We start from the raw sequence: 15049 nt of genomic DNA, 5'->3' as shown, positions 1-15049 counted from the left end.
CAATTGAATATGGTCATCCTAAATTGACATTTAATAAAATTATACAGTCATTACTGATGAATTTGAATTAATTGTTGATATGTATGTTAGTAATAGATGATGATGAAGTAAAGTTTTGATTTGAATTGCTTGCTTCAAACATGCAAGTCTGAAAGCCTAAGATAAGTTTATTCAGGTGCCTTAAAATCTGTTAATAAATATTCTTTTATTTTTATATAACAGGAGGTGACAAAGATCAGCTTTAGTAATACCATTATTAGATTTAAAACAAATTTGCTAAATCCATTTACATTTTAGCGATAAATTTCATGTGACCTTGAAACTTTACTTCTTTTTTTTAGGAGACAGTTTTTGAAGTTATAGTGTTTCTTTTGATCTTTCTGAAGTACAGACCCTTAAAAGGAAAGAGATGTTTTACCAAACATTAATAATTTTAATCCCAATTCCTAAAATTCAGGAAGGTGCAACTAATTATCCCAGGTGGATAATAAACTAATACTAATTAACTAGACTCAAGAAATTGACACAGGAAGTGCCTTGTAAACACTCTGGGGGAGGCCTATCAGCCAATGAATATTTAATTCAAAAGTAGGAACTAATTGTCAAACAAACAATCAGAGCTTCAGTTCTCACCTGGTTTATTTCACAATTAGTATAGAGAAACAAGAAATACGTTTCTGAATTTGTTTTATTCTGGGTATTTTTTGGGTGCATTGTATACATGATTGTTAGAATGAAAATGAAATGTGTAAGTGGATTGGTACATTTCATCAAAAAGAAATTTACTTCAAGTAAGTTGTTTTTTTTAAATTAAAAAAAAAGAAGGTCAGATTGAATATGTAGTTGACAATAATGTAAAATTAATTAATTTTAGAAAATAAATTATTTCTTGAATTAATATTTGAAGAAAATATATCCATTACTTTTGCTGAACTAGATTCCATGGTTAAGTATATCATGATTCAAATTAAACACAGAAGTAAACGTAAAAATTAAAAATTTTGAAAATTGTTTAAAGAAGAACGAAACCGGTAAATCTTCACTAATTAAAGAACCTCGGTAAAAGATTATACATTTTGAAAGGGGACTGGATACTGTTTCAGAGGACTTGAAAGGGGCTTTGTTGTTGTTTTATCTCTTAGATTTTGTGACACTTTATTACACCTTTCTTTTGATGATCACTGACCATGAATTTAAAATAAAACTATTTGTGCTCTGCTTGTTCAGTTGTTTAATCGAAGGCTGAACCTTGCTTTTAAGATTCTTTGATGTAATCAAAATTTAAAAATCCAACTAAAATGTTCAGATAGGCATTCTTTTATAGAATTTGTAAAATTTTGGATACATAACTTGAGGCCATTTAGTCATTCTAGTGTGTATATATCTACAAAATTTCATATTTTTGCTATTTTCTGCTGTTCATTTGATTTCCATAGTAAAATCAGAAGTAAATCAACATTTATAAAGTGATGTAAACTAATACACATTTTATATATCGATGGACGAAAAGATATTATTTTATATAGAATTAATGGTATATTTCTTCCAAAAAAAATGCTGATTTTTTTTTCCTCATTTGCATGATTTTCATCTTCTGTAATTTTCTGAAACATCAGAAGTGATAACATGAAGACAGACAAGCAAAAAGTGATTTTGATAAAATGAATTGTTTTGATTAAAATATAACATATTATAGAAGTACTAGTTATTACCCTTGAAAACCAAAGTTTTGTGGAAACAATGATAGATAGAGAGAAACTTTACTAAGAAAAATTTTCAGCAAAGTAAAACCTACAAAGATTCAACTTGGCATAAATAGTCCATTGATCTCTTATAGGAGTTATTGCACTTGAAAGACTATTTTTACCAATTTTTTTAGTTTTTCACAAAAACAATGATAGATTGAGAGTATTTTTGAAAGCAATATTATTCAACAAAGTAAGACCTATAAATACATGTAAGTCAAGTAACCAAAAATTGCCTTTAAAAGAAGTTTTTTACCAATTTTTTAGTTTTTTGGCAGAAACTGTGACAGAGAAACTTTAAATGGCATGTTTAAACGCATATTATTTAACATTAAACAGCAAAATGATCATTGATGCAAGATCTACACAAAAAATTCCAAGTGAGCGATTCAGGCTCTAATAAGCCTCTAGTTTATTTGGTGTTCTATATATGGATTGTTGGTTTTCCTTTTTGGAAAGTTTGCTATAGCAACACTATCTTAAGATATCGGCCTTAAACCGGAAGTGACAGACTATCTCAAATGTTCTGCTCCAAGATAATGTAGTACTAGTGTTTGAATACTGAATCTAGGAAGATGCTTTTGAAATTTTGAGTTACAACTCTTTTCATAAGATTGCAGCTCGAATAAAAAAAGGAATGAATGTTCACCGACAATTCAGATGAATTTAACTTCATTTTGAAAATGAGTATCACAAACACTACTTCACGGATCTGCCGTGCGCTGAAGAGAAAGAAATCTATGTGAGACAGCGTTTAATTCATGAATATTTCATGAATGAACATTTTCCCACGCTATTTTTACTACGTAGGATATTCACAAATGTGGATCAAATGTTTGTTATTAAATTAGTAAAAGCCCGAGTGTATCGAAAGAATCCGGTATGCAACATGTTTATATTTTGACCAAGCCGTCGGATAATTGACAAGTGATAATGGTTTGATTGAACAATACACAGGTGACAGAAAATTTTAAAATACTCGATAATCATATGGCTAATGTTTCACGCCAAGGATGAGTAAAGGTAAATACCGGCTTTGATAGAAAAGTGCATCGTTTTTGTCAAAACATCGATCGGAAGGTTTTGATGCAAAACATTTGAAAACTTTTAATTTCGTTATTTAAATACTTGCTGTTTCACATTCCAATGTGGATAAAAGGACCTTCACTCGTTCAGCATGCTCAAGTGGATCAAACTGACAGCAGAAAAACATTGACTCAACGACAATTCTAGTCTGAGATTACTCTGATGTCCAACGGCTGTTTTGCCAGACAAGCTGGGACCGTTCTAGAGTTATGCCCCTTTACAAATGTAAAAAATGCTGATTTTTTTCATTTCCGTTATATAACTGTAGTTTGCTCAACCAAATGTTATGAAACTTATAAACAATACTTTTAATTCCATGCTTTTCATTAGTCTTTGTAATAATGTTGTCTTGGAAGGCTTAATATTTGCATATTATTGTATCTGTTCTTTTTTTATCTTTTTCTTTTTTTTATAGTACGGTGGAAGTACTATATAATTATGTCTTACATTTCAGGGATGCAAAATGGATGAATTTGTCCCCTCCATTTCAGAGCCTGTACATTTGTATCAGAAGTTGGAATGTTCATTTTCATTCGTACAAATCCACATTTGTCAGGCATTCTGTTTTCATATTCAGATACTATACTCATGCATATGCTTCCAATTAGTGTGCAACATCAGTTGCATCAAAACAAACAAATAAAAGCCATATGAATTAGTATATATAGCACTAAAGGCCAGAATGCTTTTCTCATTAACTCCCAGTGGTCACTGAAGGAAGTGACCAATTTAAATGACTTGACCATTGGCATTGGAATTTTTATTCCTATGGGGAGGTCATTATTGACCATTAAGCTGTCATTGGCTTTTGGAGATTTTTGACATTTTCATAATTAGAGATCAGCAGGTCAGGGTCACTGTAATTTATATCAGAACAGACCTGGTTGAAGAGTAGATACTATTTCAGTAAACTTGGAATAAAAGCTAGGATAGAAACAAAAATTGGATAACCGGGTTAAATTTCAGGTCACATGGTTAAATAAAAAAATATGATGCATAAATTTGAGATGATAATTAAAAAACGTTTGTATCTGGTTTTTGGTAGGGTTTATGTTACTATGTTGTATTTATTAGGCTGTTGTTTTTCTTTTGTTCTTTTTATGCCCCTGCCGCAGCAGAGTGGGCATTAAGTTTTACCCTTGTCTGTCTGTACGTCCATCTGTATGTCCCTAAATTGGTTTCTGTTCTCTAAGTTTAGTTTGCGTAAACCAAATGTTATGAAGCTTATACAAAATGCTAATTCCCACAAAACTCAGATCAAGTTTGAATTTGGGTGGCATCACTTTTATCGTTCTTAAGTTATGTCCCTTTATAACGTTATATGCAAGCGGGAGCCTCATCTGTGTCCCATGGGCACATTCTCCATTTATTAGTCTCCTACCAACGAAGTCAAAGGGGACTTTAGGTTTGACTCTGTCTGTCTGTCCAAAACAGAATTTTGTTTCGGTCTGATGATTTTGTGCAGAGTTATGGTCCTTGGACTTAGAAAATTCATTCAAATAATCAGTTTTTCCACACTTTTTTTCATCATGCTTGAAGATATTGATTTGATAATTGGTATATAGTTTACACCATGACAAGTTATAGATCAAGTTAGCATATTGTTCCAGTACAATTAATTTTTAACCGGTAGGAGACTACATGTATGCATTGCCTTGCAATACTCTCAGAATGCTTGTTATGTTTTATTTTTTGCCATGGCGTCGTCTGTTTGTCATGGACTTTTGAGTTGGAATATCTATTTGTTCTTTGTTTTTTGCTATTGCCTAACATTGGCATTGTCAGTTTGTTTTGGACTTGTCAGTTTGTCAGTTTGTTTTGGACTTGTGAGTTTGTCAGTTTGTTTTGGACTTGTGAGTTTGTCAGTTTGTTTTGGACTTTGTGTTTGAATATCCTTTGGTATCTTCTGCCTTCTTGTTGTAAAGTATTCTAAATTTTAAAAAAATGTTCCTCAAGTGCTTTATTTTTCCATCTTTTAAATGTTTAGACTCATCAATACAATATGTATGAATTTCTGTCAAAATTAAGTTGAAAATCAACCAAAACTAATAAGCATTTGATTCCTTGAATTAGAGTTATAAATCAGGCTTTGAAAACTTTAAGCTAATAAAATACAAAGTTTGAAGTTGAAACTACATGAATGCACATACAGAACTAACCATGAATGCATTGTGAGCATGTAGTAATTTTTATACGACTTTTTGTAACACATGTTAGTTAGACACAGAACATTGAAGGGATCTGGTTAGAAATTTAAAATAGATTTTGGTTCAAGGTCAATGAACAGTATACAGACATATATATAGGTTAATTAAAAGTGCCAGATTGGCAACTTTTTCTGTTTGAAACATACCTCCAATTTCTATAAAGGAAATCAATTCTTGAACTTGCCAATATGAAATTTCTATCATATTTACATCTTTATATAGATATATATGAAATTGAATAATGGTAGTTATTTATAATGTAATTTTAATTGAACTATCTTGAAAGCAGTCCTTTAGCACATTGAATGTTTGAAATGACTTACCAGTACTTATATCATGACTCAATGTTATTGATATGCCATATGCATGTTTGTCTGTAAATAAGTGTCCCACATAGATTTATTTCCTCGTCACATCAGGATATGAAAAAAGTAAAATTAACCATATAGTATTGATAAGATTCAAAATATAACTTGTGGGTAATAGACAGATAATGATAGAATGGATCTGGCATGACCCTATATGAACTGTCTTCAGAACCATCTCTGGGAGAAAAAAAAGTTTAAATGAGGAGAATGCAAGGTCTGCTTTTAACTATCAGCTACTAGTGAGTCTTGTGAAATTGATTCAGACTATATAGCTACCTGGGCTTCTTTTGAGTAACGTTTTTGACATTCACATTTTTAATCTCCAGTCAACTTTGCAGAATTTGTATTATGATTATTAAAAGAAACAACAACATGTACATTGCACAGTGAATTGCGATAAAATAATGGTACTGTAAGTCATAACTATCATGGGAAGATATGTATTTCATACACAACCCAACTAAAAGTTTTCTGCACTGCCACTATAATTGACTATATACAAGCCTCATACAGGAAGGGAGGCATGATCTCTGTCTAGTTAAGAACAACACTGCAATTCTAATTCAGTTGCACATAATTAGTACATACGCACTTGGTTGTCTTGTATATTTTTGTTCTGTTTTAAAGAAATACCAATTATAAGATAAAATTTCATTCAAAACACTATGCACCTGGCACAAAGTTAGAAAATATAGTAGAAAAAATAATCATTTATACCATTAAATGTAATCTACACTCAAAATGTAACAGGAAAGTTCCTTCAAGTGCCCTCACACCTGCTAAAGGTCAACCACTTGTTATTTACCCCATGGTGACCCTCAGTAAAAAATAAAGATGCTCCTGCGATAGATGATGATGATTATCTGGAGTCTGTTGTGGCAGGAAGTTCTCTGATTGTTACTGTGTGTAGGCATTCTCCTGTCTGCTTCCCTTTGTGGCAGGCATCTTTTTTGTTTCTGTTTTTGGTCCTTTTCATTTTCTGCAGAATGGGAATATATTGTGTGAACAAGTTCTGTGCAGATTATGGTTAAGAGTTTGTGTTCAATGTATGTTTTTTTTCACCACAACTATTATGTATCTTGACTTTTTGTTGCATGTAGGAATTTTAATTGGATCTATTCTACTCTGTGCCAAAAAAGTCTCATCCTAAACAATTAAAGTGTGATTTGCCATTAACAAGAGGAAATCATTAGAATCAGGTAATGCACTTAGTTACTGCTCCGTTTGAAGTTTGGATGTTCAAAAGATGTGGTGAATACAGTGATGTACAACAGTGATTAGACAAAGTCTTAAGTTTGATTTTAAAGTAATCAATTTTTTAATCAGATTCATTTGGAAGGAATTAACAAAGAGTTTGATCAATTATTTTGTCAAAAACTTCATAAATTTTCATATTTTTTTTTAGTATACTACAAGTATGCAAAATTTTCAATTGAAATGGATTTTACACCGTGGAATAGCTTTTAGGTAGAATATAAATGAACAAATGTGAACAAAATAGATGATTGCATGTCAAGGGAAAATTTAGCTTGTTAGTCTGAAACACATGTCAAAAGGGACATTAATCTACAAACTTGTACAAAGGCTAGACATTTAAACCTCTAAGGAACTACATTTTAATCAGTATATGTTTTTTGATTAGTAAATGGACGTGGATAAGAGGTCTGTACTTATCAATAGTTATGAATTGCAAAGGATTAAAATTGCAAAGTCAGAATAAGTCGGGATAGAAATATTTTAAAAAGAGAAAAATAACAGCGTATTTTAACTTCTTTCCGTTGGGATAAGAAGGATTGAAATAACTTAACCAATAGGTAAAAATCATGAAGTGGAAACGATTAAAGCGTTGTGTTATGTTAAAGAATTAATTTGGGATTAACGTCAACAATCAATGGAGAAGAAGAATGGTCAAAAACTTATTAAACATGTGAAAGGACTGTTCAGTGAGAAGTGTAAATCTACAGGGAGCATAGAGTTTGTATTTCCTCCGTGCAAAAATGAGAATGCGGATATGTGTTGGATTTCAAACAGCATGGCAAATGTTCAGTTTAAAAAATTGGGTGAATCCTCAACAATGCCTAAAATAAAAAAGAAACATAAGAAAACATCTCCAGGTATGATGCATATATTTTATGACAAAAAAGTGTACATGTATTCTCTACAGATTGGGAGAAATGTTTTTGGTATCGAACATGTATTTTATACATCTATGTATATCTGAGATCTTTTTTTTTCTTTGTACTCTATATATTATTAATTGAAAGTGAAACTGCCTCTATAATCTTATGGTAGTATGCACGAGTCTTTCATTTAATTCTTTGCTATATTTAACTGGATTTGCAATTGCTGTTTTTCTGCTTAAAACCCTGAATTGATGGGGAAAACAGTAAAATCTGGTCAACATGGAATCACAATAATGTGTATAAATAAACATGTCATCCTGTAGGCTGACCATGCTTTGTGGGTTAGCACATAAAATATGGTGCAGCATTTTAGCCAAGTTCAAAGTTAGGCACCCTACTATCAGTCCAGAGAACACCTACACTTGTCTTTGATATGGATCTAATATTTGCTGCTGAACAAAAGTCGACCATCATTCAATCACATTTAACAAATGTTAGATAAAGAAAGTTTTCTGCCTGAGTGATTTAACATAAGATAATTGAACCATCATTTTTTTTTAAAAAAACCAAGAAAAAATCTTCATTACTAATTGGTTAAAATTCCAACATCCTGTGTTTATCCCACACTGTTAGAAAGATCAAACAAGACAGAAAATCCAGAGGTTTAGAAATAATAGAAACTGGAGCCAAAGCCATAATCTGTTTTTGTTGTAGTACTTCTTATATTGGGTTAATAAACAGGTCAGACAAAAATAGCTAGATATGTTTCTGTAGGGTTAACAGATGCAGCCTTGGATTAATGCACTAGGATTATACATGTAACAGTGAGGGTTAAAAGGGGAAATTAAGTATTAAAAATTGGCAATAATTTAAGTAGCTAAAGGAAAAGAAAGTGTGAAATGATCAGCCTTTTGATTGCAAATTGTTTTTTTAAAGTTTTTTTTATGAATGATCTTAAAATTTCTTCAGAAAATGTTGATTTATATATATATATATTGGGTTAATATAAAAAAGAAGATGTGGTATGATTGCCAATGAGACAACTCTCCACAAGAGACCAAATGACACAGAAATTAACAACTATAGGTCACTGTACAGTCTTCAACAATGAGCAAAGCTCATACCACACAGTCAGCTATAAAAGGCCCCTAAATGACAATGTAAAACAATTCAAACGAGAAAACTAACGGCCTAATTTATGTACAAAAAATGAAAGAAAAACAAATATGTAACACATAAACAAACGACAACCACTGAATTACAGGCTCCTGACTTGGGACAGGCACATACATACAGAATGTGGCGGGGTTAAACATGTTAGCGGGATCCCAACCCTCCCCTAACCTGGGACAGTGGTGTAACAGTACAACATAAGAACGAACTATAAAAATCAGTTGAAAGAGGCTTAACTCATCAGATGAATAAAAATACAAATACAAGAGGACAAGGCCGGGTACTTGTACATCCAAACAACAAAAAGACACTGAGTACAGATCTGAGAGTACTCACAGTTACTGACAGCTAGTTCAAAGCCACTAACAACTAATAAAAAAATTAAGACCACAGTCAGTGTTAGTCCAGCCATTTTTTTATTTATTTTATTTTTGAAAGCTATACCATCAGCATGGTTTAAGCGGTTAGGTTCTAAATACACTATAAATTGTATTAAATTGTTCATCTTATCTTTTGGTACAAGAAACTTTTGGTGTTGTAAAATCAAAAGTCAACAATAAAAAACTGCTTCTGAATGTGTTGAAAATAAACAAAGGCTAAGAAAAAAAAGACCTAATGAACTCAGCAGTCATCCATCCATCCAAACCTACACAGTGCAGCAAATGCTTTGAACTGTCAGATTTCCTTTTTTCTGCAGCTCTTTAAAAAGTGTTAAGTGGTAAATTGTATGTGCAGGTGGTAGGCTGTTGACATTTTCTATTATCTGTTATTGTGCAAAATTATCAATGAGTAAAACAGATGTTTAAACTTGCTGATTGTTGTCACTATAGACGGAAAAATAGCCATTTTTACCTTTATAATTTTGTTTGCAAAAGAGAGGAAAAGACTAATTTGAACGTTATTGTTGTAAAATCAGAAAGTAAATGTTGAATGTTGACTCTGGTCTGTTTGGTGGGATGATAAATTGTTTGCAAATTAGCCCATTAAAGTTGCATGTAAACACCACTGTGGGATTTGTGAAAGTTTTTATTATACAGGAAATTGATTTGATATGCAATTTCCATGGATGATTATATGGGACAGGCTGTATGGTTTTGATTGTTTGTGTAAACACGAACCTTAGTTTTATGATTAATAGTCCAACATTGGAAGATTATTTTCTGCTTAAAAAGGGGAATTGATCCAAGCTTTGTATTGAATAAAAAATACATGTTTCACACTATGATGCCAGTTTTGAGAGAGTTTTGAAAAAAAAGCATTTTGTCCAAGACAAACTTTTTTCAATTTCATTGCACATGTGTATATTGATGATATTGTTCAAGGGTCTCCAAGTCTGCAGAACGAAGTGATGAGTAAAATATGGTTGTCTTTTTGGTTTTATTGATTGTTAGGTAGCTGTCACATTGATGAACACCCTTCATCACCCTTATTCATAGTAATTGATGAGTTTAGTGACCTCAAAAAACGCTTGAGAATATAATCATGGTAATAATGGTTATTTTATAACCTTTTGACACACAGTGTAATTTGTCCAGATAATATATACATGTCTGTTCTCAGATTTATTGTGGTCTTTGATCCTCAAGTTAATAGTTAGTAGAGGCTTCAGGACTATTCATAAATAATATTGTGGTTTTGAAGTACTCTTTGGTGTAAACAGTAAGGGCATATATAGTCGGAATAAAAAAAATATGGAGGTTTACCCATAGGCTATGCTATCAAAATTTCCCATCTTTAAATCACCATGTGAACTCTTAATACTTGTAGCATCTTTATAACTTCTTGCTTGTTTATGACACAGAAATGATTCTTTTTTTAATTTTACATTGAGCTAGAGGAAATTTTTCTTGTCTTGAAATATTCTGAGCACAAACTACAATGTTAAAGTATATGCTTATTGTTGAAAAATTATACAGGGACTAAACTTGGTAATTTCAAGCTGGAAGCCCAGACCAGATATTTCATAATTAGTTTCTATATGTTCAACTGAAATTTACCTGAAAGTTTAGGGGCCCAGCTCAAAATCTAGGAGCCATGGGCAACTGGGCTCCCTTTTAGTTTTGTCCCTGTTATACAGCAAATAGAAAAGCTGTTTGAAATGAGGCAAAACATAAAAAAAAACTTTTAAAAGTTGTAAGCTTTTCAGATTACATACAGATATGTTTTAATTTGCTTCAGCTACATTATGAATGAACAATACTCGACTATACACTGCCAATTTGCTCAAGTATGTAAAAACCACATCTTATTCTTCAAGATGTTTTATCCTCCCAAATTATGAATTGTTCAGGAAAGATACAAGTGGAATTTGATGGTTTGCCATGTGAAAAATGTTTAGTATTTTGATAGCTATTAATTTTATGTTAGGTACATGCATCGTAAATAATTCTTTGCTTAATTTCATATTTTATTTTACGCTGATAACATTAGTTTGCCTTGCAAAATACATGTAGGTTAAGATATAAAATTCAAGGACATTGTTTCAGTAGATAATGATGCTGTCTGTCCAGGATGGGCAAGGTAAATAGATAGTTTTGAAAATGATTTTTTGTTGTTAAAAAAACTAGCTTTTTGCTAGTTCCAGGTAGAAAATGTCTTGATTATAGAACAGTTGCATTTATATGCAACATCTGCATGAAGATATATGTTAATTTTCAATTTTCTCTAACATATCTTCTTTTTTCAGAATGGCTAACCATGGCCAGGCACACAAATCGAAGTAGCCTGAGAGAAAAACTACAAGAGGAATTTCTATCCTGTAAGATATGCTTAGAGCCATTTATTAGACCAAAGGCATTACCGTGTTTGCACAGTTTCTGTGAAGCATGCCTCAAAGACTATGTTCGTAGACATCCAGGTGAACGACCAGGACATTTTCCATGCCCTATGTGTAGAAAAGACACAAAGATTCCCCCAGGTGGGATAAACGATTTTCAGGATAATTTTGTTCTGCTTAGTTTAAGTGACACTCTTGAAGAGGATGATGTAGAAACGTGGAACTTAAATCATTCTGGGAGTTTTAACCAAGGAACAAGCCACTTTTCACCTCCAAAGCCATTGGCACCTTTGACGCCACAAGAACAATATCTAAGGACATATGAGTAAGTCAATCAATTCCTTTTAATGCTTTTCATTTAGTCAAAATCATACAAGTGTCAATCAGTTCTCTTGCAAGTGGCATGGTCAGTTGTTGAAGTTTTATGAAGAGCTGTCTTAAAAACCATTTATAGTTGCAACAAAACTGATTTATAGTTGGAGGTCATGTTAAACTAAGGTAAAGTCACTAGAAGCACAAAATGAGTTAACACTTCTATAAGTTTGGTTGTAACAAATAGCATCAAAATGATCACTCTGACAGATATTTTTGTAACTTATACCGTACATATATTGAGTTGTTGTTTGAGACTTGTATTACATGTATACCAAGTTCATGGTATTGATACACTACAGATTATACATGTATACCAAGTTCATGGTATTGATACACTACAGATTATACCACACAGTCAATATTGTGTGATCTTGATAGGAGTTGGCAAATATATAGAATAGAGAATGGAAATGGGGGAATATGTCAAAGAGACAACAACACGACCAAAGAACAGAAAACAGCCCAAGGCCACCAATGGGTCTTCAAGGCAGCATTTATATCCTGCATCTGGAGGCAGGCTCCAGCTGGACCCTAAACCATGATGTATACTAGTTCAGCAAAATGACACACTTAAATGGATCAAAATTTAAAAAACACATATTATAAGTTATCTACGTTCATATCGGTAGATATGGATATTTAAACACCCTGAAGTATCCAAGTACACACTGAAGCGAAGCCAAAGGGTGTACAGGGTACTGAAGGGTGTTAAAATATCCATATTTACGGATATGAACGTAGATAACGAATTTATCCCAGTTCTTAGTCCGAATCTGGCGATTTTTAGGGAAATTTGACCACAAAGTGTTAGGTGAAAGCAAATTTTTTTTCATTATATAAAAACTTTTTATTGACATTTGGGAATTTGACCTATTTTTTACTGGGTGTAGGGTAGAACCGTACAGGTAGTCAAATATAAAACGTTTTTAATCCAGAGAGAGAAACTGGAATGAGTCTAATTTGGAGCTTAATGTTGTTAGAGGTACGTCATAGACTGTGACATGTCAATGTAGGTTATTTGCATAGCTAGGTCAGTAGTCCCATTCATTGAAAATGTGGCAGCCAAGTGATGCATTTACTTAATTAAGTGCAAATGATCGGCATAATAGGATAAAATCGTTAGTGGATTAAATATTTAATTACAGACATGATGGATAATCTACAGAATTCAATATTTCACAAGGAACAACCATGGAACTATGGAAAACGCGCATGAAGTTCCCTGGGGTAATTGGTAGCAACGTCCGGGGATATGGGTTAGCAACACCTGGGGCTATGGGTTTTTTAACGACGTGCATTAACCAATCAAAATCCTAGAAATATACTTAGCCGGGGATAAATTAATATGTTTGAATACATGTACATGTATTTCTCAATCAGATGCTTTAAATAAGAGGTGTTTTTATTGCACTGAGTAGATATATATGGCCCTTTCAAAATGTAATACTAATTGATTCAAGAGTTTCATTAGCTTTTATGTAGACTTGTACTTTTCCAATCTGTGGTATGTACTTTTTTATTATTCGATCAATACTTTACATAAAAATCTCTTTTATATTTATTTGATTTATAAGGTACCAAAATGTCCAATCAGTAGTGTATAAGCTGAGAGATAAAAGGTACATTCTCTTTTCAAAGGGCTGATAATTGTTGGCAGTTTCATTGTCCATACACTCAAATGAAAATATTTGTTCACTTATATTGTGCTTGAACAATCATTCATGTTTAGGATGTTTTAAACCAATCACATGTGTTGTATGCATTGAAAGTATTACCAAAAATGCATTAGATTTTTGTATGGTCGAAAGATGATAAGGTTTCATTTTATCACTATCCTTCCGGGGCTTGACATATAGTTTTTATCATATTCAAAACACCTCTTTCCAATGACTTTAGAATACAGAATTCACTACAGTTTATTTTACAATTGAATTAATTTGTCATAGACACTTTCTCCTTTCCCTATTTACATGAGTGACCTACATGTATGGAAACTGGCAAAGACATTTTTATTTGTCAGAATAAATCTGCTTGTTCTACTAAGTATTCATTATTATATACTCCATGGGGAGATTAGAGAGGTACTGCATAGGAATTTCTTTGTCCATCTGTCTGACAAAGTGTCATGCAAATTGGGTCAGGCTAATAACTTTTAAATGCTTTGGGTGTAAAAGAGATACTTCATGTCCTTGGTACATATTATTATACCCTACAAACAACTTAATTGCCTGCAAATGAGGTTAGAAAATCTGTCTTTAGTTCAAGGGTAAAAAACTTAGTGTGAAACCTCTTACTTTGTTTTTTTTAATACACTAGAAGTGGTGTCTGACAAGTCTTGAATAAAATTAATAATACTCAAAGTCATTGTTACCCAATAAGTAGTAGTACCAGAGGATACAAAGTAAGCAAAATGTTTTTAAAATAAGAAAAAAATTGTTAAAAAAGGCTTAATATCAAGAAATTTCTTGCCCACCCCTGTAAACATGGTAAAATACATTGTATGTTGAAATGCCATTCATATGAAATGATACCTTTTTTTTATGTCCCACTATGATTGTGGGGAGTCAACAGTAAGGTTTGAATGTGTGTGTGCAAGGTCAAGGTAACAGAATAGGTTCAAAGTTAATCCTTTGATATCAGAATGTCGAAAGTGGTGTCTACCTCAAGACCTTTAAGTGAGTATTTCATGATTTTCATGTAGCCCTTTATCAGAAGATATGTTACAAGTAACTTTGAAGTAAGAAAGGATGGTCATCATTGTTACATCACAAACATACATGTAGTTTAAAATTTACATGATATCATATATGAGATCTACAATTTTGAATGGACTGATGGAAGGTATTTATGTTTATTAGTGACTAAGAAAAGTCCTGACCTGTGTCCATCAGTCATGTATTTTGGTACATGTGTCACCTGACATCATGCATCCAGTTGGGGTAATACAAATAAGGATAATTTCTGTTGTTGTCTGTGTCAAAGTTTATAAATCCGCAACTCCTTGAAAAATGCTTTTCAATTTGATAATTATGATATTATAATTATCAAATTGAAATCAAACTCTTTCTTATAATAAAAGATTAAGGTAATTCTTTCTCTTGTAATGGTCCCAAATATAACTTTTTACATTGATAAGAAATGCTGCTTCCTGTTGATCAAACAATCGGCTGCGGTACATAGAGTTGTTAATGGTGAA

The 15049-nt window shown here is 32.2% G+C and overlaps 1 protein-coding gene across 4 annotated transcripts in view; it reads left to right on the top strand.

Annotated features, from left to right (window-relative positions):
* The window catches only part of LOC127738488 (tyrosine-protein kinase SRK2-like), a 61989-nt gene that overhangs the window by 28351 nt on the left and 18589 nt on the right, over positions 1 to 15049 (top strand). For 3 of the 4 annotated variants that reach the window (XM_052249771.1, XM_052249772.1, XM_052249773.1), the window contains one exon: positions 11389 to 11803. In XM_052249771.1, coding sequence (XP_052105731.1) covers positions 11389 to 11803 — 415 coding nt within the window. Of the gene's footprint in view, positions 1 to 6416; positions 7521 to 11388; positions 11804 to 15049 lie in introns of those variants that run through there. The other variant, XM_052249770.1, reaches the window with a different exon arrangement.

The sequence above is a fragment of the Mytilus californianus genome, unplaced genomic scaffold (assembly GCF_021869535.1).
Source record: "Mytilus californianus isolate M0D057914Y unplaced genomic scaffold, xbMytCali1.0.p SCAF_4, whole genome shotgun sequence".
Lineage (NCBI taxonomy): Eukaryota > Metazoa > Mollusca > Bivalvia > Mytilida > Mytilidae > Mytilus > Mytilus californianus.
The sequence above is the reverse complement of the archived record's forward strand: the minus strand, read 5'-3'. Positions and strand labels throughout refer to the sequence as shown.